Source organism: Pan paniscus, chromosome 8 (assembly GCF_029289425.2).
Source record: "Pan paniscus chromosome 8, NHGRI_mPanPan1-v2.0_pri, whole genome shotgun sequence".
NCBI lineage: Eukaryota > Metazoa > Chordata > Mammalia > Primates > Hominidae > Pan > Pan paniscus.
The window spans coordinates 126,336,603-126,361,912 of record NC_073257.2 but is presented as its reverse complement, the minus strand read 5'-3'; the positions used below and the strand labels follow the sequence as shown (position 1 = coordinate 126,361,912).

General features: G+C 41.8%; 1 protein-coding gene across 11 annotated transcripts in view; it reads left to right on the top strand.

Annotated features, from left to right (window-relative positions):
- The window catches only part of ABLIM1 (actin binding LIM protein 1), a 329,600-nt gene that overhangs the window by 283,632 nt on the left and 20,658 nt on the right, over positions 1 to 25,310 (top strand). For 4 of the 11 annotated variants that reach the window (XM_034931560.2, XM_055092320.3, XM_063607911.1 and 1 more), the window contains 5 exons: positions 3,195 to 3,272; positions 4,020 to 4,175; positions 8,910 to 8,945; positions 11,294 to 11,423; positions 23,632 to 23,736. In XM_034931560.2, coding sequence (XP_034787451.1) covers positions 3,195 to 3,272; positions 4,020 to 4,175; positions 8,910 to 8,945; positions 11,294 to 11,423; positions 23,632 to 23,736 — 505 coding nt within the window. Of the gene's footprint in view, positions 1 to 3,194; positions 3,273 to 4,019; positions 4,176 to 8,909; positions 8,946 to 11,293; positions 11,424 to 13,963; positions 14,084 to 23,631; positions 23,737 to 25,310 lie in introns of all 11 variants that reach the window. The other 7 variants (XM_063607908.1, XM_063607909.1, XM_063607907.1 and 4 more) reach the window with 4 other exon arrangements.

Here is a 25,310-nt window from a genome sequence, read left to right as displayed (position 1 = left end):
CTAGAGTGTCTGAGTTCAAATCCTGACTCTTCATCCCTTTCCTACCTGTGTGGCTTGGAGCACTGATACTTTTTCCTTATCTGTAAAATAGGAATAATAATGGAAGCTACCTCCTAGGGTTACGGAGAAGATTACACGAGATTAATCTTGTAATCTTGTAATCTTGTAAGCCCTGGGAAGTGCTTGGCACAGGGCTTCCACGTAGTAAGTAGGCAGTAGACATTCGTTGCCATCGATATTCTTGGGTTGCTACTTAAGAGGTTTCATTTTGACATTAAGTTTGGCAAATGTGAGATCCTGGCCGCTTGAAACTGAAGGACTACCTGTGGTTAATAATTATCTCACAGAGATGGATACAGGTTCAGCTTTTTCAGGGGGTAGCATCTCCTTGTAAAGGAGGAATACATTTTGATTGTGCCACTTCTATATTTTGATTAGGAAATGGATCTAGAAATTGCACTTTATGATTATTATTATTATTATTACTTTGAGGCAGAGTTTCACTCTTGTTGCCCAGGCTGGAGTGCAGTGGCACAATCTTGGCTCACTGCACCCTCCGCCTCCCAAGTTCAAGCGATTCTCCTACCTCAGCCTCCCAAGTAGCTGGGATTACAGGTGCCTGCCACCACACCCAGTTAATTTTATTGTATTTTTAGTAGAGATGGGGTTTCACCATGTTGGCCAGGCTGGTCTCAAACTCCTGACCTCAGGTGATCCACCCGCCTCGGCCTCCCAAAGTGCTGGGATTACAGGTGTGAGCCACCGTGCCCAGCCTGCACATTTCTTGAATAGTGTTATGTGAGTCTTTCCTTTTTCAACATACTCAGAGGTAGAATTTTCTCATATTGAGATATGCCTGTGATTGGTATAACTCTAGCAGGAAAGCGCTTGTGCACGCCAGGTCCTGGGGAGGAGGCCCAGAAGTGATGCACCTGGTGCACCTCCACCTGGGTGTGGTGTGATTTCTCCCAGCCACTTCCACCCTAGCATCTCAAAGATACCAGGGGCATTGGCTGAAAAAGACTGATCACAGTCTTCCAGCGATGAGTCTAATCACTGCCTGACCTGAATTGGCCAGATATGTTTGCCTTCATTGCTTCAACGGTGAACAGCATAGTGAGACAACACCCTTGTCTGAAGGAGTTTCTTTGGCTCAGTGGTACCCACATTCAAGGTATTAAACACCAATAGAAACAGTACTGAGAAGGCAAGGTCTTATTCCTATTGTAGAACTATAAGTTACTCTCTTTAGGAAATGGCTGCAACAGAGGCGAGGAAGTGTTCCAAAATGGGGCCTTGAGTTTTCTCTGCAGAGCTTTCCAGAATATGTTAAACAGAAGCAGGAGGCAGCTGATCCTAGTTCATAGGTTTCCTTCCTGCTCACATAACCACCTCTCACTCTCCACGTTCTTCAGGTATATACTGTGAAGTCCAGTTTCTTTCATCCTTCCCAAAGGCCGACCCACCAGCCTTACCTCAGTGACTCTCTATATAGTTAGGCTCAAATCGTGTAATTAACATAAGTCAAGTGTCTGCAAACTAAGTATTTGTTTACAAATAATAAATTCTATCTCATTCCCTCAACTAGGATTTGTGCCTTCTATGTACCTGTGGAAAGCATTGGGTATAGACAGTGGTTAAAAAATAAACTCTATGAGGGCAGAGAGCATGACTAAATTTAATGAGGGAGACAGACACGATGCAAGGAAACCAATAAATATATAATTATACATTTTACTCATGAAGGAAAAAAGAATGACACTATGAGAGAAAACAACATGGGGAACCAACTCTGGATTGAATCAGGGAGGTCCTCTCTGAGGAGGTGATATTTAAGCCAAGACTGAAAGAAGAGAATCATCCAAGTAAAATTGGGAGCTAGGGCATTTCAGGCAGAGGGAGCAGTAAGCGAGGATAAGAACTCTGAGGCAGCTTTGTGCGCTGTGTTCTGTGAGTGATGACAGGTGAGAGACAAGGTAGGAGGGGAAGGCAGGGATAGAATCCTGAGGCCCTGGTTGTTGTGATTTTATTCTGAATGGATGCTTCTGTTAGGTCTGTTCTCATGCCGCTAGTAAAGATATACCCAAGACTGGGTAATTTATAAAGGAAAGTGGCTTAATGGACTCCAGTTCCACATGGCTGGGGAGGCCTCACAATCATGGCAGAAAGCAAATAAGAAGCAAAGTCATGTCTTACGTGGTGGCAGGCAAGAGAGCTTGTGCAGGGAAACTCCCATTTATAAAATCATCAGTCTCGTGAGACTTATTCACTATCACAAGAATAGTATGGGGGAAACTGCCCCGTGATTCAATTATCTCCACCTGGACCCACCCTTGACACGTGGGGATTATTACAATTCAAGGTGAAACGTGGGTGGAGACACAGCCAAACTATATCAATGCTGGAGACAAAAGCAGAGTAGTGATCATCCAAATTATGTTCTTGAAAGGTCTCTCGGCTGAGTGCGGTGGCTCACGCCTGTAATCCCAGCACTTTGGGAGGCGGAGGCGGGCGGATCACGAGGTCAGGAGATCAAGACCATCCTGGCTAACACGGTGAAACCCTGTCTCTACTAAAAACACAAAAAATTAGCCGGGCATGGTGGCAGGTGCCTGTAGTTCTAGCTACTCGGGAGGCTGAGGCAGGAGAAAGGTGTGAACCTGGGAGGCGGAGCTTGCAGTGAGCCAAGATTGCACCACTGCACTCCAGCCTGGGTGACAGAGTGAGACTCTGTCTCAAAAAAAAAAAAAAAAAAAAAAAAAAAAAGGTCTCTGTATCCATTGCCTGCCAGGTGGATTTGATTTGAAGAAGGGAGGGGAGAAGGCAGAAAACTCACAGGGAGGCCATTGCAATAATCTGGATGAATGGAGGTGGTGACTGGGGCTGGGACTATGGCAGTAGAGAGGGAGAGAAACGGGAAGCTTTGAGGTGTGCTCAAAGGTAAACCAGAAATTCTCGTAGGGGACAAGGAGCAGGAAGGGCCAGAGAAAGGCCTCCCCACGCCTTTTCAAAACTGGATCGTACAACTAGTTTGCATTTACCTTTCCTTCTAGGTTGTATTTTACCTTATTCAAAAAGGTGATAAATGTTTCTTTTTTTCACTAGCTGAGTTTTTAGTAAAGCTTAAGGGCCCAGGACAGTCTAGATTCTGAAGCCAGGGTCGGAAGTCTTACAAGTCACTGTTTATTTTACAGCCTACCAGGGCATCCTCGGAAAGTATTTATTCTAGACCAGGCTCCAGTATTCCTGGCTCACCAGGTCATACTATCTATGTAAGTATCTACTTCTGGAAGTGACATTTCTGGGACAGGTAAATTAGTGGATTGTAATAGCAGAATGGGTAATCCAAAACAAAAACTAATTCAAAGTGATTTCTGTTTTTGTTATGAGACCTGATTTTCATTTTTGTAGAACAGTCTCCTCAATCACTTTTACCTTTAGGTAATTACATTTATATGTGACCATCAACAGAGTGATCAGACAACCTGTAAAATGTAGTAATATGTTGCGGGACTTAAAAAATTCTTGCACCTAAGACTCCGTCTCAAAAAAAAAATTCTTGCACCTAAATTGCATATAGATATTTGGGGATTAAATATATATTTTATGAAGGTGATACTGAGTGTTCCTAAATTCTACCACAAAGATACTTAAATATTTAGTTTATTAATTATGCAGTTCTTGTTTTTAGCCATCTGAGAGGATTATTGGACCATCTGTTTGAGCTTTTTCCTTTACTATCATAAATTCAGGAAATTATCCTTAAGGTTTGCACATTTATCTATTTCATGAATTCTACACAGATTTTTTCCTAAGCGTTCAGTGACTTTTTTAAAAAAACATGATTAATATATGGTATAAAGGGCAACTTCTGAAGAGTATAACTGTGTTAGGCAAGATGTTTTGGTTTTTGTTTATTTTAAGGCCTTCACTTTTTAAACAACAGGAAATGCGCCAACTACAGTTTCCCAAAGCAGTGAGACTACAAGGTAATTGTTCTTTCTGGTTAACTTTGCCAGGCAAAAGTAGACAATGAGATCCTGGATTACAAGGATTTAGCAGCCATTCCCAAGGTCAAGGCAATTTATGACATTGAACGTCCAGATCTTATTACCTATGAGCCTTTCTACACTTCGGGCTATGATGACAAACAGGAGAGACAGAGCCTTGGAGAGGTAATACATTCCTACTGGTTGTGAGTTGTACAACAATTTACCTTCTCTTTTGTCACATTTGTAATAACTACCATTTGGAGTTCAGGTAAATCAGGTGGTCTTTTGTCTGCCTAGTATTTGCAGATTTCTAGACCAGGTGCTTTGAGGTATTCAGAAGCCCATCATGAGAAGTGGGAGAACAGAACAATGGCACATCAAACAACAGTGAAGACCGGCTAAGCATTAGCATGCTGGGATGGAAGCTGTCGGGAGGTGGGGAGGGGATGGGGATTGTGTGAGCTGGGCAGAGCAAATAAGGGAGTGAGGGTCTCCTGGGGGTCTTAGTCTAGTGATAAGCTTTAAGTATATTCATGGCATCATGAGGAGAGAGAACACACCCCCTAAATTTTGGTAGCTACAGTTTTCAGCAACTTAAGAAAGTTAGCATGTGAAAGAAAAAATAAAGTAGAGCGCATGGGGCAACAGTCTAGCACGGGAGTGTGAGCCAGGATTCTGGAATCAAATTACCTGGTCTCAACCCAGGGATCACCACATGCCAATTGTTTGACTTTGACCATGTGACAGCCATTCTGCTCCTAGTTTCCTGGGCCAGGTACAGTGCTCATACCTGTAATCCCAACATTTTGGGAGGCTGAGGGCCGGAGGATTGCTTCAGGCTAGGAGTTGAAGACCACCCTGGACAACATAGTTGAGACCTCATCTATATATATTTAAAAAAATAAGAAAAATGGTCCTAGTTTCCTCATCTGTAAAACAGATAGGGTGATGATAGAATCTACCTCATAGGGTGTTAGTGAGGATTAAGCAAGCTAATCTACGTAAAGCAATTATCAGAGGCCAGAGTTGGGGGAAATACTGAGCATGTGGCAATTTCTACCATTGTTGCTACCTGTCCTCTTGGGGCTCGTTAATACTCGGCCTGCAGACCCATCTGCTGCGGGACCAGAGCCTCTCAGCCCCTTGGGGTCCCCTCCCCGGTCCCATCTCAGGGTTGAAGGTTCTCTGTGGTCACTTCCTACCCAAGTCCATTTCCCCTGGCCAATCGGCTCACTCTCATTTTTTTCTCTTTTATTTTTAAAATTAGAATCATCTGTAGACTGATTTTAGTCCACACAGATGTTAACAAATAGCTGACAAATCAGCTGTTCAACAAAGGTTAAAACAGAATATAAACAATCTAGCATCTCACAGTGCTTTGAGGTCTTGGAGAAGAAAAGGCATGAAAATGTGATTCTGTTTAATTGTTCTCAATTCCAGATGTATAATATTATTTGATAATTATATTTATGTTTATTTGTCATTTTATATATATTGTTCCTTTTATTTATTTACTTTCTAATCTGGGTTTTATTCCAGAGCATAGCTCTGCGTGGAAAAGGTCCCTGTGGCAGGAAGTGATATCCATTTTCATGTAGTGCCACCTAGTGGTCACTTAGCTGTAGCTGCACTTGCGGCCGCTCTCAAGCGCAGGTGCATTGGCCCGGGTTGTCAGTTGCCATTGAACCCCACAGAGTTTCGTAGGGCATAAGAGGCGAGGGGAAGTTCCTGAACAAAGTGCATAGAGATTGGCCTTGGACCCTGTGGATGAGAATTTACTAATGTTTAACCCATACAAGCAAGGGGATGTGAGTTTTTTTAATGGTGTTAAGGATTTGGGGTTCATGGTGTGCAGTGTACGTGTCTGTGTGCGTTTCCCAGCAGCTCCATCAGGGCAGTAAAACATTAAGCACTCAAGAGTTTGGGCTTTGAGGTGAAAATCTCTGCATTTAAAACCAGACTCTGCCAGACATGGTGACTCGTGTCTGTAATACCAGCACTTTAGGAGGCCAAGGCCAAGGTGGGTGGATTGCTTGAGACCAAGAGTTTGAGACCAGCCTGGGCAACATACCAAAATTCCATCTCTACAAAAAAAAAAAAAATGCAAAATTAGCCAGGAATGATGGCACACGCCTGTAGTCCCAGCAACTTGGGAGGCTGAGATGGGAGGATCACTTGAGCCCAGGAGGTTGAGGCTGCAGTGAGCCATGATCATGCCATTGTACTCCGGCCTGGGTGATAGAGTGACACCCTGTCTCAAAAACAAAACAAAGCAAACAAAACAAAAACCACCACCACACACACACACAAAAAAAGAAAAACCAGACCGATGCTGACTAACCACATAACTTTGGGGAAATTATATACCTCAATCTCCTTATCTGCAAACTCAAGATAGACAACAAGAATACCTATGCTAGAAGTTTTCTGTAAAGAGTAAGTGAGCTATTTACATTAGAACAGTACTGGGCACATAATAAGTGCTTAAGAAAAATGCTGCCTACTCTCGTAATCAGCACATTTACTGTCATAACCTCGAATTATGTCCCATGGTTTTCTCTATGCATAGAGGGTGCCCCTGGGATCAGAAATCAGATATATTAGTGAACTCTTTCCCAATACTTGCATCTTGCAACTGAGAGAAATTTACAAGCTGTTCTATTATTTATTCCATTAGTGTTTAACACACTTCTTTTATAGACCTCATATACATATTGCCTTTTTTTTTTTTTTTTTTGAGGTGGAGTCTCACTCTGTCACCCAGCTGGAGTGTAGTGGTGCAATCTTGGCTCACTGCAACCTCCGCCTCCCAGGTTCAAGCAGTTCTGCTGCCTCAGCTTCCCAAGTAGCTGAGACTACGGGCATGTGCCACCATGCTGGGCTAATTTTTGTATTTTCAGTAGAGTTGGGGTTTCTCCATGTTGGCCAGGCTGGTCGTGAACTCCTGACCTCAAGTGATCCACCCACCTTGGCCTCACAAGGTGCTGGGATTACAGGTGTGAGCCACCGCACCTGGCCTTTATACATATTGCCATTTAAGAAACACTGCAAGAGTCAGATTAGTTCTGTGCAGCCATTGGTGCCTCCAGGGCCTTGCTGTCAGTGCAGGTGCAGACCTGGGCCCTGACCTTGAGACCAGCCTTCACCCAGCTGAGACCCCCTAGAGACAGGCTGTAGCTGCAGAGGAGACCGTGGAGCTTGTGAAGGCTTAGAATACAGACAGTCCGCCCACTTACTATAGAATGTGGGGAAAAGGGCAAATTCTAAAACTGAGAAGTCCACCCCTGGCTGTGTTCTCCATAGCTCTGTTTGAATTTCATTTCTATTTGAAAGCTTTTTGCATTTTAATTGTAAACATTTCATTCATTTGGAAAATACTTGAGCAACTACTGTGTCCCAGGAGCTGCTGTCATCACTGGGAATATGTAGCTGTAAACAAACAGTCCTTGCCCTCATGGAGCTTGTGGCATCATGTGGGAGACAGACAGTAAAGAAAGAGATATGTAATATAATTTTACAGAGTGGTAGGGCTCTGAGGAGAAATGAAGCAGAGTAAAGAGAAAGCGTACCAGGGGCTGGGTTGCTCCTCTCGATAGAATGGTCACGGAGATGCTGTGTGACAGTGGGTTTGAGCAGAGACATCAGTGCAGATGGGGAATGAGCTCTGCAGGTGTCTGGGTGAAAAGCACTGGCAGCAGAAGAGACAGCAAGTGCAAAGGCCCTGAGGTGACAGAAAGCTTGGCCTGTTGATGGCCCCAAGGAAGCCTGTGTGCCTAGGAGGATGGAAGCCAGAGGTGAATGATAGTGAGATTGGCGATGCAGCCAAGGCAGGATGCCCCATGCCTGGTCACCAAAGTCCTATTTTAGTTATCAAACTATTTTATGGTGATTGCTGTGGTTGTAATTTAGTCAACAACCATGTGAACAAGATCCTATGTTTCAGTAGATGCTGTAACTCATCATAGTAAAATGAGCGTAGTTTGAATATATAAGGGAAATGGTTCCAACTTGTCTAGCTTAATCACCTAAGTATGTATCACAATCATATCTAGTCATGGTTCTTTTTTTTTTTTTTTTTTTGAGACAGAGTCTCGCTCTGTCTCCCAGGCTGGAGTGCAGTGGCGTGATCTCAGCTCACTGCAAGCTTCGCCTTCCGGGTTCACGCCATTCTCCTGCCTCAGCCTCCCAAGTAGCTGGGACTACAGGCGCCCGCCACCGCGCCTGGCTAATTTTTTGTAGTTTTTAGTAGAGACAGGGTTTCACCGTGTTAGCCAGGATGGTCTCGATCTCCTGACCTTGTGGTCCGCCCGCCTCGGCATCCCAAAGTGCTGGGATTACAGACGTGAGCCACCGCGCCCGGTCTATTCATGGTTCTTAGGCAGAGATGTGCACCAGAATCTCCCCGGAACTTTGTCAGAGTCTACCTGTCTGAGCCCCATGGCAGATGCATTTGTACCTGATCAGAAGACAGGGAGATGGGGAGGGATGCTGGCAGGTACATGTTGGCTAATATTTGCAGCTGACTCTGATAAACAACTCTAATTAAAACTGGCAAAGAGGCCAGGCGCGGTGGCTCACGCCTGTAATCCCAAAACTTTGGGAAGCTAAGGGGGGCGGATCGTGAGGTCAGAAGATAGAGACCATCCTGACTAACGCAGTGAAACCCCATCTCTACTAAAAATATAAAAAAAGTAGCTGGGGGTGGTGGCATACGCCTGTAGTCCCAGCTACTTGGGAGGCTGAGGCAGGAGAATCGCTTGAATCTGGGAGGCGGAGATTGCAGTAAGCCGAGATTGCGCCACTGCCCTCCAGCCTGGGCGACAGAGCGAGACTCCATCTCAAAAAAACAAACAAACAAAAAAAAACGGCAAAGAGTTAACAAACATTGTGACTTTAAATTCTCTTTTATTTTTCTAGTCTCCAAGGACTTTGTCTCCTACTCCATCAGCAGAAGTAAGTACCATTTCTTTTTATCATTTTAATGGGTGGAATTTGAGAATTGCTTGGCCCTTCCCTAGACTGGGATTTTTGAAAAAGAACATAACATACAAAAGAACAGAAAAACTGCGTGTGGGATTATGGTGGCTTTGGGGATTACCTCTGTGAGAGAGGAGACTCTAAGACACAGCAAAAATTTCTCTTAAATTGGAGACCAGGGAGTAAAAATGGCCTCACTTTAATCTGTGTCTGTGCCTCTAAGTGGAAGGAAAGTGTCTGCAGGAACATAAGTCACTTGTCCCAATGTGGGGCTCTTTGTCCGCATCTATAATTAATTTTTCTGAACCCTAATATACTGAAATGGCCAACAGCCGTCATGGCATATTCTATAAGCAGAGCCATCTTGATGGGAGGTTACTCTGTTTAGTCTGAAATCAATCATCTGATCCTAAAACCAAGCAACTTTCTGGATATTATGAAACTGGACTACTTTTAGGGAATCTCTGTAATTCAAAGTAGTAAAAATACCATAATATTTTCATGGTTTATGACTGCTATGAATTATTAATTTCTACCTATATTCTAATAATTTGCATTGAATTTATGAAGAATTAATTTCTATTGACCAACTGTGCAAGCTTGAAGCACATAATCTGGGGACTTTTTGTTTTGTTGTTGTTTTATTTAATTTATAGTTATAGACAACTAGTATCAAGCCAAAGTTTCCCCTTGCCATTTGCTCTCAAATTCCACAAAGCTATGGTTACTGAGGTGTTCATTTAGTTGTTATTAATGCATTCTTTCAAACTTTTTCCTTTTATTGTGCTAGTAGAAATTTCATAGGACAACAGATTCCTAAAATGTAAAATATTCTTTGTACTCTTTCAACTCTGTAGACAGTTTTATATTGTGTTTGTGTGCATGTGGTTTTTTGTACTTATTACCTAATATATCCTTTTCTAGATTTGGAGACAGGTGACATTTTAGTGGTGCTGTGATATTCCATTGAATTCGCATGTCATAATTTCCTTTTTTTTTTTTTGAGACAGAGTCTCACTCTGTTGCCCAGGCTGGGGTGTAGTGGCACGATCTTGGCTCACTGCAATCTCTGCCTCTTGGGTTCTAGCGATTCTCCTGTCTCAGCCTCCCAAGTAGCTGGGATTACAGGTGCACACAACCATGCTCAGCTAATTTATGTATGTTTAGTAGAGACAGGGTTTCACCATGTTGGGCAGGCTGGTCGCAAACGCCTGACCTCAGGTGATCCACCCACCTTGGCCTCCCAGAGTCCTGAGATTACAGGCATGAGCAACTGTGCCTGGCCCGTATGTCATAATTTCTTAATTGTGCCCCAATTTGTTGAACATGTGCCTTTATGAATAGTAGTACTATGAAAGTATTTGAATAAATTATTCCTCCTTTTAAAGGGCATTTTAAATTATTTTCTTGGGATATGTTTCCCAAAGTGAGAAGTAAAATACCGGCTTTATGGCAACCATCAACTTGTTATTCAGGAGAATTTATTTAAAATGCCACCAGATCAATGTCGTAGACAGTACAGTTTGGTTGGTGGTCAGAACGAAGGAAGAGATTAGAGTCAGGAGTCTGGTTCCGAAGCAGGCTCTGCCCATACCAACTACATGCCTACACACAGGGCTCTTACCAGCTTGGAACCATGTTTCTACATTAGTGGGGGAGGGAGGTGATAGTATGTGACCTACCTTTTCTTGTTGTTATGCAGATCTGGTAGGTATGTGAACATACTTATGAAACGGAAAAGTACAATGTCAGCATGGTCGTTGGAATTATTATCTCTTGTCCCATAGCCCTATCTCTATTAAGGTTTATATGTTTTCATCTTTAAAATTTTTTTTTTTTAAAGAAACAGTGTCTCACTCTGTCATCCAGGCTGGAGTGCACTGGCACAATCATAGTTTACTGCAGCCTCGAACTCCTGAGTAGCTGGGACTGCAGGCATGTGCCATCATCCCTGGCTAATTTTTTACAGTTTTTTGTAAAGACAAGGTCTCGTTGTGTTGCCCAGGCTGTTCTCGAACTCCTGGCTTCAAGCCATCCTCCCACCTTGGCCCCCCAAAGTGCTGAGGTCACAGGCGTGAGCCACCACACCTGGATCTTAAAATTTTGTAATAAGCCCAAGTACTGCAGATTTTGAACAAAATATATTAGTCACAGAATGCTTATTTGCATATAAAATACCTGCAAAATTTGCACATAAAAATAAGTGCATATATTAATCAAATATATATAAACAAGTAGAGATGATGGTTCCTTGGCAGTGTTTGTGAAGCGTGGTTCCTACTGAGGAATGGTGATAGCCTGAATGTGTTGAACTTTGTTTCCAGGGGTACCAGGATGTTCGGGATCGGATGATCCATCGGTCCACGAGCCAGGGCTCCATCAACTCCCCTGTGTACAGCCGCCACAGCTACACTCCAACCACGTCCCGCTCTCCCCAGCATTTCCACAGACCTGGTAAGGGTGACTGTTCCTGGATTCACTCTATATAACAAACTGTGTTTCTGTGATTTTTTTCCCCTACTATTGATAGCACATTGAAAAATCAACGACTAAACATTTCCATCCCTCTCCCAGAGCAAAATGAAAACTGGTATCCAACTATATTTTATGCTCTATCTTTTCTTGAAACATCAGTCATCCTAAGCCTGTGTTCATTTTGATTTATTAAATAATTATATTTTGACAGCGAGCTACTGGAAGCAAGGGGTTTTTAAAAAAATTTTTTTAGGATTAACAAAAATCTCTTCACTTTGGGACTTAAAATGGAGATCTCCCAAAGAAAATATTTTGATGTGCTTTTTAGGCATACCAACATCATCTAAAATTCAGTATTAGCCATTTTTAACAGCTGGATTATGTTTCCTTTATCTAGGCACATGGTGTTGGTAAGCATGCTTGGTTAAGCACTTTCTAGAAAGAGGACTCAGGGCTGTTCTTGATCACTTTTAAGATCGTTCCAACCCTAAGATTTTCAGTCAGACTTAGGAGACATAAAATCATTTCCAACCCTAAGATTTTCCCTCAGACTTGGAAAACAAAATCATTTCCAACCCTAAGATTTTCAATCAGACTTGGAAAACATACAATTATTAGGCATCACTACCGTAGAGAATGCCACAAAGTAGCAGATTTTAGTGGACCTTCATCTGCAGAGAATTTAGTCTCTGTAGCTACCAGTGGGTGTCTCCTGTGTGTAGTGGGAGAAGAATGGAGATCCCAGTACAGATCCAAGATTCCCTGAGAAATAGATTCACAAGGAAGATTCTGGCCTCTAATAAAACTTAATGGTGATGGTGCGCGTCTGTGAAGACTTCATGTTAAGCTTCTTGCTTCTGGACGCATAGATGAGAGCAAACCCATATGCTACCTTTTTAAAAATAAATTGTACAAGAAATAAAACCAAAAGAATTAACAGGATGATAAAAAGCTGCAATCTTCTAAGACCCTAGATTTAATGATCGTAGAGAATTCAAACTATTTGATTCTTTGATAATGTATAATTTTCTCTACGCTGATAAATGTTTGTGCTATTTATTGAATTACATTAAATGAAAGTTCTCAGGAATTTTTTTTCCTTTATTTCATGGGCTATTATATTCATTTTATTCATGCCCAGGACGTGAGTCCCGATTTAAGCCTTTGTCCTTTTGGGTAATAAGAAATCCTTTATGCTGGGCCAGGCGTTGGTGGCTCATGCCTGTAATCCCAGCACTTTAGGAGGCTGAGGCAGGTGGATCACCTGAGGTCAAGAGTTCAAGACCAGCCTGACCAATATGGTGAAACCCTGTCTCTACTAAAAATACAAAAATTAGCTGGGCGTGGTGGCATGCGCCTGTAGTCCCAGCTACTTGGGAGGCTGAGACAGGAGAATTGCTTGAACCTGGGAGGCGAAGGTTGCAGTGAGCCGAGATCGCGCTACTACACTCCGACCTGGATGACAGAGCGAGACTCCATCTCAAAAAAAAAAAAAAAAAAGAAATCCTTTATGCTGCCACCCTGCTCATGTACATATGCTGAGGTCACTGAGACCCCAGCCATGGAGTTGCCGGAGTGGCGTGGGGTTATAGGGGCATTGTTGTTCCAAAGACCCCTGAACAGTGAGGGGAGTGGTCAGTCAACACTCCTTCTCCAAAAAGCTCATGTCCTTACTGAGAAAGTTTCCATCTGTTCCAATCATGGTTCTGATGCCAATAGACTTTAGAATCTTCTCCTTCTCTCCTTTCACAATATATTACATGTATGCCCGATGCCACTTGTTAGGCTTTAGAGTTATTATTTTGAAGTCTGCCCTTCCAAAGTGAAGCTGGAGGGATTCTGATAGCATACTTGTGATCCATATAGAACACCCCAAAGTGTCCACTCCACAAGTTCTAGATGCCAGATGATGATTTAAAACCCCCTCGGTCTGGGTTGAATTTGAATGGTCCATTCTTCCTGAGATAACTGAGTTTCCAGCCTCCAGTCCTCCTGCTGAAGTTCTGGGGATCATATAGACCTCTTTGCCACACAGGGAACACAAACAGGTTTTCCTTCTATGTAGGCAAAATAAAATTAAACTTACAGTGGGATGTTTGCTTAAGAAAAAAAAAACCTGACCCTTACATATAAATACAATGTCATTTTTTTTATAAGCATTTCAGAGGGTTCTGTTTTGTCAGGTGCTTTTTAAAAACAGCTGTTGTTGAGTCTAAATGACGTGCCTGCTACTGGCTGAACAGAGACCATCCGGGTGACCATTTCTTCCCACCAAAGCCATTTATTCTCAGAGAGTGACTCTGTACCCACCTGAACCTCTTTGCAAACTCTCCCCCACTTTGCCTCAGCCTTAGCAGGTGCACTCTTAACCCTTTCTCCTTCCTCCCTTTTCAGCCTCCTGATTAACATTCTTTATTTTGTTTTCCCTTGGAACGATGGCACTTTCCCTGCTCCTGTGTTAATTTCTGTTCTTCTTTTCTGTTTCCACCGTGCCCTGCCCCTGACTCCTTGCTGCACAGAGCTTTTGTCTCCTGGTGTGCAGAGGTTGTCGTACCTGCGCACCAGCAGCCTCAGCCCCACCCACAGCGACTCCCGCCCCAACCCCCCTTTCCGACACCACTTCATTCCCCATATCAAAGGTAAGGAGGCAGGTTTCTCCAGGCAGCACCCTGCATAGTGGAGATTTATTAGCACCCTGGGAAGGCTAATAAGGTGTATCTCCAAGAGTTAGTGCCGAGCTTTTGAGCTCTCAGCATGCCTGCGTGTGTCATGACTATACCCAACAGTTGTCTTAGAACGGGCATAGCATCTCTCATTGGGAGAAATATGTCACTTCTAAGGGCTCTAGATGAAGAAGCAGGAAGTATGTTTAAGACCATAAGATTTATTATCCACTACTTTGAAAAAAGAAAATATATATATATATTATTATTTTGTTTTTGGATGCATCGAAACAAAATATAATGTATATAATTGGAATATTTTCCTGGGTTCAATACGCAACGTGTCTCAGCAAAGCACGACAGTGTTTAGTAACAGATATCCAAAAGACGTCTTACCGGTGATAAACCATGACCATATTAACATGTTTGGGCAGCATTAAAAGATCTATGGCAACATCAATGTTTCTCTTTGAGCCGACTCTCAGAGCAGTCATCTTTTGATTTGTCCTAACTCCCACATGATGCAGAAAAGAGGCTTTGCCTTCTGTTTTCTGTTCCTGCCTCACATTTCTGCCCCATCCCTTCTTTTTCATCATTGTCGGCAATGCTTCTGCAGCCGTCCTCAGTTGGGACTCTCCACACTGGGGGAGCCGAGAACCCTGAAGAGGCTACAAAGGGGTCATAATTTAAAATTAAGTAGGAGTTCCCAGAATGGTGCGAACTTGATTTGAACCAAATAAACCAATAATAATAGCTGAAGGAGGAAGGAGGAGGCAAGCACAGATGTTATCACGGGTCTTAAAACAGTCCTAAAGGACTCTTAACCATGTGCTGCTCCACGTGTCATGGCCCTGATGCTTCCATTGAGGAGCTTGTTCTGGTTTACTGAATTTTCGTTGTCAGTCTACCGAAGCTTTTTCTTTGTGCTCTTGGTTGTTGAGCGGCTGAATCCTAAAAAGTACATGTACTGTACTTATCAGTATGCAGTGATTTTATAAATTTGCTAATTTCAGCATTCTCTGTGTTTTGAAAATTATATTGCTTATTGAAGCAATCATGCTTATCAAAGACACACATACCTGGAGTTAAGGTACACGTGCCATTTGCCATTAGCAAATTTTTTGATAGGTGCAACACTCTCTAAAACTCTTGACAGATTATTTTACTTTATTTTATTTTATTTTATTTTATTTTTTTTGACACAGAGTCTCGCTCTGTCACCCAGGCTGGAGTACAATGGTGCAAACTTGGCTCACTGCAACCTCCACTTCCCAGGCTCAAGCGATTCTTATGCCTCAGCCTCCTGAGTAGCTGGGATTACAGGTGTGCACCACCGCACCCAGCTAATTTTTGTGTTTCTGGTAGAGACTGGGTTTCACTATGTTGGCCAGGCTGGTCTCAAACTCCTGACTTCAAGTGATCCACCCGCCTTGACCTCCTAACGTGCTGGGATTACAGGCGTGAGCTATCATGCTCAGCCGACAGATTATTTTAAATTATAAGTGCTAATTAGTATTTTGGGGGAAAATTTTTATTTATAAAATGTCAAGATTATACTTTAGAGAATGTTTATAAAATCATAAAGAAATTATGCTGTTTTTTTTTTCTTAAAAAAAAAACCCTTCAGTTGTGTATTTTAAAGAGACTTTAATATAACAGCCATTAGCCAAATTAAGATTTTGGTTATTTCTGCTGAGGTGGGCAGATTGCTTGAGCCCAGGAGTTCAAGACCAGCTTGGGCAACATGGCGAAACCCCATCTCTACCAAAAATACAAAAAAAAATTAGCTGGGCATGGTGGTGCGTGCCTGAAGTCCCAGCTACTCAGAGGCTGAAGCAGGAGGATTGCTTGAGCCCAGGAGATGGAGGTTGCAGTGAGCTGAGATCGAGCCACTGCACTCCAGCCTAGGTGACAGAGCAAAACCCTGTCTCAAAAAAAAAACAAAAGAAAGAAAACAAAGATTTTGGTTATTTCTGATATTTAAGAAAAAATACAATATTGATTCATTAAAATGTAAACTTCCTCACTTGGCTATTATATGTTTCAACTTGTAGAGAGATACTTTTTGTAGAAAGAAAAGTGTCACAGGCCCTATAAAGTTACACAGTTTGTCCAAATAACACAGCACAAAGTGTCCATAAACGGTCAATGACTAATACTGCTTCATGTCCATGAGTAGCCATGTGGAGAGTTGAAAAGCCCATGGGCATTGGAATCTGGGTTCAGATATGATCTCCATCACTTGCTAGCTGTATCACCTTGGGTTGCTTATTTATCCTGTTGAGTGTCACTTGACTCCTCTCTAAATCAAGAACAATGAGACTCCTACATCACGAGGTGAAGTGTCTTGGTGTGGGGCACACCCACCTTGGTCAGCATGGTGCTCTTAAATTGCTTTTTTTTGTTTTTTTGGAGACAGAGTCTCACTGTGTTGCCCAGGCTGGCATGCAGTGGCACAATCTCAGCTCACTGCAGCCTCCGCCTCCCAGCTTCAAGCGATTCTTCTGCCTCGGCCTCCTGAGTAGCTGGGATTACAGGCGTGCGCCACCACGCCCGGCTAATTTTTGTATTTTTAGTAGAGATGGGGTTTCACCATGTTGACCAGGCTGGTCTCGAACCCTTGACCTCAAGTGATCTGGCCGCCTCGGGCTCCCAAAGTGCTGGGATTACAGGCGTGAGCCACCGCGCCTGACCTGAAATCATTTTTGATGCCATCATTCTGTTCACTTTTCACAGCATTCTTGGGAAATGGGCTCAGTGAGGAGACCAAGTACAGAGGTCCTGGCTAAGTAACTGTCCAGGGGCTCACCACTAGGACGTGGCAGTGCTGGACTAGACCCAAGTACCCTCCTCCCCAGGAACGCTCCTTCATATGAGGGCCATGCGTTTCAGTATAAATATGTGTGAAAATAATTTTTAAAGCACACTTTTATTTTTCATCCCTTTTAGCCAGAAAATTGCATTCTTATTGACTCTTAGACCAGAATGATCCTCAGTCATTTAGATCACAAAATTAAGAAATATTTACTTTTCCATAGAAATATTAAATGGTTATAAAAATTATAGCACCCCTATGTTCCTAAATGGTGCTTTATTAAAAATGTAGATATACATTCTTTTCTGTTTTCAGTCTGCATTTGAAGTGTTTGACACCGTCAGGTGTTCTGGATTTAAATGATAAAAAGCATTATCCAAAAGGAATTAGTGACCCTGAACTTAAAAACATCTAATAGTCTCTCTCCCCTTTTCTTTTTACTAGACGTGTGCCTATAGTTTGTTCATATGAAATAGTCTTTATGCTTCAGATGCAAAGTGTAATGTACATAACAGTATATACTTAGTTTTTCAATCATATGAGCTTTTTGCCAACCTTAAAGATAAATCATTGGCTGCTTTGGGCACACTACCTATTGGGCAGTCCTGCTCCACAGGGAGCAGTGTAAAAAAAAAAAAAAAAAGATATGTGGTGGAGATTTTGTACATTAAAGATATTGCTTTAAAAGCCTAGTGTATTTGGCTAAATGTGGATTCTCCAAGGAATTACGTCTTAGTTATTTTGAAAAACATGCATCCATTTACATGGAAGACCTCTCCAGCACTTAGAAATTTCCGAATGGGGGGAGCCTATGGCCATTGATAACACATCCAAGATATCTTTGAGATAAGTCAATGTCTTCCAGGGTTTTTTGTGGCCCTTCATTGACTTTTATCTTGGAGTTTGTCTTGGAACTTGAGGGAGTTTTTGTTTGTTTGTTTGTTTTGTTTTGTTTTTAATGGATGTGAGCTTGACCTAAGGTAGGATGTCCATCTCAGAGGCAGGGGGCGCCCTTTGCCACTCTGGCAGCCAGAAGCCCAGCCTTCCATTGCCCAAGTCCACTTCCTGTTCCTTGTTTTTGCAGCATGTGACCCAGGCCTGGGGCTCACTGAGCTGAGGACGCCTGCATGGTTGTAAAGCTGAGATGCACGGCACAGACTGTTTCTCTCCTTCACTGGCTTCCCCATTCATTTTCCATAACATCCATTGTTGGTTGGGTGTATTTTTATTTTTGTCCTCCAAACTTCCTTGTAGCCTCATTCTATCTTAGTATATCTTTGGGCCATTTGGACAACCTTATGCCTAGAGATTTGGAAAAACCATTTTCACTTTGTTTCGGGCTTCGTTTGTGAAGTGTCTGCTAAGTTTCTCTTCCTTCCCCTTTGAAATACTGCTAGACATGACATTCTGTGTCCATGAAGTATAAATTGGATTTCTGAGCAGGAGGGTTACATATATTAAGTTTCTTTGAAAGGAATCTTTCCTCTTTTGCTATAAATATGAGTTGCCATGATGTAAATATATATTTGACACTTGCTGAAGGAAACCGTAACTCTTATTGATGCTTTAGACAAGAACCAGCAATCTTAAAACTGTCACAAAATTCTGGATGCTGCCAACTTATCTTAAGTTTCCCTCAAGATGTTCATTTATATTTGGGGATGTAAGCACTCTGAGTCCAGAAAGCTAGGCAGTGCTCCAACAGGTCCCCACAGCAGAATTGCACACCCCCATCTCTATTCGCTTGTCTTAGAATTAGTCACTCAGGCTCTCATCGTGCCAAAAAGAAGAATGAAAGTGGAGATGGGCATTTAAATGTGTTAAGTACAGTGAGAGTCCTGTGAGTGAATGCTCCCCTGAGGTCTAAAAAATTGGCTTACTAGGCTAACAGGAAAGGAGGTAAAAATGAAGGCCAACAAATAGAAATAGAAACATAGATAGAAATATAGTAGTGTGTCACTACAATAGATGAGAACACTAACAACTTAGGGTGGCCCAATCTGAGGACCTAAAGGGACAAAATAGCTATGAGTATGATATATATATATGTACTATTGTATTATGCGCGCGTGCACACACACACACACACACACACACACACAGAGTAGTTTTGTTTTTTGTTTTGAGACAGAATCTCACTTTGTCGCCCTAGCTGGAGTGCAGTGGTGCAATTTCGGCTCACTGCAATCTCCACCTCCCGGGTTCAAGCAATTCTCCTGCCATAGCCTCCTGAGTAGCTGGGATTACAGATGCCTGCCACCAACACCTGGCTAATTTCTGTATTTTTAGAAGAGACAGGGTTTCACCATGTTGGCCAGGCTGGTCTCAAACTCCTGACCTCAAGTAATTCACCCGCCTCAGCCTCCCAAAGTGCTGGGATTTCAGGCATAAGCCATCATGCCCATGCCCGGCCTATTATTTTTAAACAGTATCTTATTCAGGGTTGATAGATGATGACAACGATGATGATGAAAATAATGATATCTTCCAAATATGATATTTCATCTGGTATGTCACACATTACTTTGTTTAAGTAAGGAACTATGCACAGATGGCCTCTTAGGGCCCCCATAAGTTATTTCCTGCCAGGGTTGGGTTCAAAGTTATATCATTTAAATAGGGTATTGGCCAGGTGCAGTAGCTCACGCCTGTAATCCCAGCATTTTGGGAGGCCAAGGCGCCGCAGATCACTTGAGGTCAGGAGTTTGAGATCAGCCTGGCCAACATGATGAAACCCCGTCTCTACTAAAAACACAAAAACTAGCTGGATGTGGTGGCGCATGTCTGTAATCCCAGCTACTTGGGAGGCTGAGGCAGGAGAATCGCTTGAACCTGGGAGGTGGAGGTTACAATGAGCCGAGATTGCACCACTGCACTACAGCCTGGGCAACAGAGCAAGACTCTGTCTCAAAAAAAAAAAAATTCAAAATAAATACAGATAAGGTGTTTAATTTAGAAAAGGGAAAGAGGCCTCTTCTTGAGAATTTTCCTTTTTCTTTTAAAAATGCCCAAAATTTGTCATGCCTTTGGTATTTCAAGGGCTAAGAATTTGGTACCTAGCAACATTATGTATTCCAAGAACTTATTCCCCGATGAGCGGTTGTGATATGTGAAAAGGACATTCTGCAGAATTGCTGAGATGGGTGTGTTATTGGGTCTCTCTTTACCTGATTTTTAAAAATGCTTTGTGGGAAGTTTTAAATGATTATAGTTAAATCTACTTACAAAATTTGAACAAAGTAGTTTTTTTTTTTGTTTTTTTTTTTTAAACAACTAGAGAGGTGAATGTTTGCTGAAGACATCCAGCCTAATATAGAACCACACCCAACTGGTGACAGCATTCAGCCAGAATCCAGTCCTTGGGAATTCAGACAGCTACTCCATAACCTTTGAGAGGCTTTGACCATATTCAAGAAGTGAGGGGCTTCTACAGGCACTGGCCAACACAGGGTCTTGTTGATAGAAATATTTTAATCCCTGGACAGATGTCTAATTCTAATAACCTTAAAGTTTGTGTCCTGCATATGCAGATATTTTTGTGTGTGCGTGACACTGGCTAATAATGATAAAAACTGATTTAATGGGGGTTCATTTGATTGTGTATTATAACCAAAACCTATGAGAACTTTCCTGGAAACATCTGATTTTCTGCAAGGACAGTAGAGGTCTATGTGAAAGAACAAAAGCATGCGGCAGGGGGGTTCAGAAGCAGTAGTAAAAGTTGAGACCCATTATACTTTCTTTCGAGAAAAGACCGTAAGAATGATTCTGTTTTTCAGTTATGGATTACTCTTGTTAATTTCTAATGTTCATAGGATTAAATCATTTTTCTTCAGTGAAACATTTAAATTGGAGTTGTCAAGGATTAGCTGTAATGGGAAACTTATAAAAGGGGTGTTGTTGTGAGCCCAGTGCTGTACACAGGTCTTTACTTATCATCATCATTTACTTGGAAACTGTGACTTAAGTGAATTGAAATATTTAAAAAACTAGTTTTTCCCCTCATCAGTGTCCTAGGTTGAAATAAACGACGTTCTTCAAGGACCTGCTATATGTTGTTTTGCTTAAAGTTGCAGTTTCCAGCCGGGTGCGGTGGCTCACGCCTGTAATCCTAGCACTTTGGGAGGCTGAGGTGGGTGGATCACGCGGTCAGGAGATTGAGACCATCCTGGCTAACACGGTGAAACCCCGTCTCTACTAAAAAAATTCAAAAAATTAGCCAGGCGCGGTGGCGGGCGCCTGTAGTCCCAGCTACTCAGGAGGCTGAGGCGGGAGAATGGCGTGAACCCAGGAGGCAGAGCTTGCAGTGAGCCGAGATCGCGCCACTGCACTCCAGTCTGGGCGACAGAGCGAGACTCCATCTCAAAAAAAAAAAAAAAAGTTGCAGTTTCCTGTAACCTGTTGATATTAAGTGAGGACTTATTGCACTAGCATCTGGCTTCCTTTAATTTAGAGAAAATTGATGGTGAATCTTGCCATGGTGCTTGCTAAATTAGGCCAATAAATAGCTGTGGAGGTAATTAACTGGCCTCCTTCAATCATTCATTCACAGACATTTATTAAGCACTTACTCCTGGCCAGGCGATACCCTGAGCACTGATGATGATAAATGAGACCGAGTTTTAATTCAGCAACAGGTTTAAAACACTATTTCCTTCTAAATGCAAATTATAATCTTCCTTCCCCTGTTTTCCTCTGTGTTTTTTATACTCATTTTTTCCCGATAGGAACTAGTTACTTCTCTTTAGGAGAGGGATAAATGAGATAACATTTTTATAAATTAGCTTTTTAATAGATCAATAGTTTGGGATGATATTTCATAATTTTTAGGAACTAATATATGACTTAAATAATAAAGTCAACATTATAACGTATTTGGGGCTGGATGCTAAACCAGCTCTTGAGAAGAAAAGACAAAAGTTTCAGAACACCAATAACCAAAAGCCAGAAATCTAAATTTGACTCAGTAATAGACACAGATCCCATATTTGGAATATCTTACTGCCCATTTAGTGTAGATCTGTACTCTGGTTACTTAAAAATGTACATGCTGAGACATTAAAATTCTCTTAAATGTATATTCAAACTGTAACAATTGACATCTTTCACACTTGACTGGATAGATTTAGAAAAATTTGACCTGAAGCAAGTGGCCAGACCTCTATTTTCTGATGATCTATGATTTATTTAAAATTATTAGTGTTAATAGATAAATAAATTGGACTTTGTCAAAAATTTTAAACTTTTGTGCTTCAAAGAATTCCACCAAAAAAGTGAAAAGACAACCTACAGACTGAGAGAAAATATTTGCAAGTTCATATTATTTCTGACAAGAGACTTGTATCCAGAATATATAAAGAGCTCTTACAACTCAGCAGTAAAAGTCGTTACCCCTACTCATTTATTGAGCTTTAATAGTCCTACATCTTCTGGTGTCTTCCTGAGACAAGATGTTTGCCCAGACATAGGGTAGGAGGACAATTTAGGCCAGTTACAAATCTCTTTCTAATTTTACACAAGCTGAATTAGTTTATCTTGGCCATTCTCCTGGTCAGAAGGGAGTGATGGTGGCTATGGTGGCACTTAAAGCTTTTGCAGCCACCCCTTTGCTCTCTTTTCTGCCCTGGTCCCTCTTCTCTCCTCCAAGAGCACCATGCCTTCCAGACAAGGTGGCCAGTCCTGTTGCTCCTCCAGTCTGCACCCTTCCACACCCTCCTTTTTCATGACATTCCAGCTGTCTGGAATATGGGCTTCCCACCCTCCCATTCACCTACCCTCTCACCTGGTGAGCTTACTCTTTGATGCCCAGTTCAAACCTAGCTTGAAGAATTGGTGGCACCTTCATCTGAGTCTCATAGCATTTTTCTTATACCTCAGAGTAAACAATTGCATGTCATTATATGGCATTTAAGTTTGTCTCCTTAGATAGCCTCTAAGTCCCTTGAGGGCAGGGACTATATCTCATTCATCTATTTGTCCTCAGTAGTACTCAGTGCCCAGCCATAGTAGGTGTTCAATAAATGTTTCAGTGATTGAATCATTGGCCTGGGTTGAGCCTCATCTTTGAAGTGAAAGATGGGGAGAGGTATAAATGGTCGTGAAATACCTGGCTGACACGCGTCTGACTCTATTTTATATATTTCAAAGTGAGGAAAACAGAAACATATGCAAACACGCTGCAATTGAAGGCACTTTGTATTCCTAAGGGGAAGGACTTGGTGACCACACGGGTTCCCAGACTTAACCTTCAGATCGGAGAAACCTCTGCTAATTGCCAGCTGCTGCCATCATGCTTGAGAGTGATTTGTATTTGGATTTGCCTAGCCCGCTCCTTTACACGCTTGGGATTTAACCACCTGACAACTGATCCTGAATCATGAGCAAGCAGCTTTCCATCGCTCCCAATGTCCCCTCCATCTAATCAGTTTGCTGCGAGCTCACAGCTTTCAATGCATGCCATTGGAATGACGCACCTGACCGCTAGCTGCTTCTAACCCAGCTCCACCTGAGTTCAAATCTCTGCAACGGAAAACTAAACCTGATATCACCTTTGCAAGTCAAGTTGATAAATTGAGTTTGTTTCTTTTGTTTCTCCTTTTTGATGAACCTCCTTCCAGTCTGTTGTTTTGAATTTTTATTACACTTGCTTTGTTTTCTTTGTTTCTCTCTCCCTTCTCTCATTTTGTTTTTTCCATTCTTCTCATTGGAGGCAATGAGCCGTCCAGCGGCCGGAACTCCCCTCTCCCTTACCGGCCAGACAGCCGCCCTCTAACTCCAACTTACGCTCAGGCCCCTAAACATTTCCATGTTCCAGGTAGGAGCTGACACAGTCTGTGTCTTGGTGTCCTGTCACAGTGTAGAATGTAGCCTTGTAACCTCGTCTTGTCTCATCTCTCATGCTCTTTTAATTGGGATGCACAGTTAACAAACCCTAAATTGCAGGATCTGACCTAGGGGGCCTTTCAAAAGTTTTATGTGTTAAATGCCAGGATTATGTTGAAGGTTTATGTTTTCTAAAATAATTTTTGAAGAGTGTGGGTGATGGGTAAAAGCAGTTGGGTTGTTTTGTTTTGTTTTTTACTAAAATTTTAATTGTACCTTTTTATCATTGCCTTCTGAGATATCTTTCTGTGGTTTGCTGTCATTGACTAATTATGGCAATGGCAATCTAGTTATCTTCTCATCCTAAAGACTGAACCACAGTATCACCTGAGAGAATACTTTTATATTTCCTGTTTTTCTCTAATGTGGAGACTTTCTCCAAGGACTTTTCAGAGAGATGTAGAATTGGGTGAATTGGTTGGTCTTTCTGCAGCGCATAACAGACTAGCCATCTCCATAGCCCATGAAGATATCTTGCAATTTAGGCTTGGTGCTGCAAGCTTTGCTCTAGTAGTCACAAGCATTTGCTGTCATAATGCAAATAGTAATTTGACATCAGAAACTGAAATAATCAGAGCCCATTAATATAATATCTTAATGTTTAGAATCAGCTCACTTTGTAAGGACAGGATTAACCATCAGAGGTAATAATACTATATTTCTACCAGCAGTATATTGTTTTTTGCTTTGTTTAGCTACTGAAAGTAGTTTAATAAATTACCCACTATATTAATGTAAGTGTACATATTTAGAATCTATAATCATTTTTTTCTTTTGCTTCTAAACTTACCTAATAAAACAGAGGAAAGTTCACTGAGATTTATATCACTTAGTTGGGACTGTCCTTTCTAAAAAAGTTTAATTGAATCTTGAAAATTAATGTTCTATATTTGGGATTTTTCACATAAAAATGCCCCCACCAAGATACAGTGCCCACGGTTCTGGGGAAACAGAAACCTTTTGAAATTTCCTGAGTATTTATAGTTAAAGCAAAATGGTTCCATAATCCAAGGGGGTCTTGTATAAATATATACATAGTGTTTAGCATCTCTTTTCTTTTTCATTCATTCTTTTTTTAAAAAATTTGGCCTGTATAAATTAGGATTTGTTGAACATCCCATCAGCACACCAGGCTAGCCTTGCACATAAAAAGTTTCTATGTTTTTTTTTAAAAAACTTTTGATTTTTCTACATTGCTTTCCACTGTTCCACTCATTAGTTGAAAAGTAAATTGAGCCACTGGTATCTACTGGGGGCTCAATTTCTAGACAATAGCAATTTGGGCATTTTCCCCAAGCTGGTTATGTCTTTCTCACCATAAGAGTACCTCCACTGCTTGCGTTTCTTCCTGTTTTAATCCCACTTTCAATGAAGTGTGTATTTGAAATAAATGGCTCATGAGTTAATCACATCTTTATATATCCTAAGATGTATTACAAAGGCTTCCATAACACTTGTCTACAGTAAGCCACTCATTTCTATAATTTTTCTTCCAATAAACTCAAT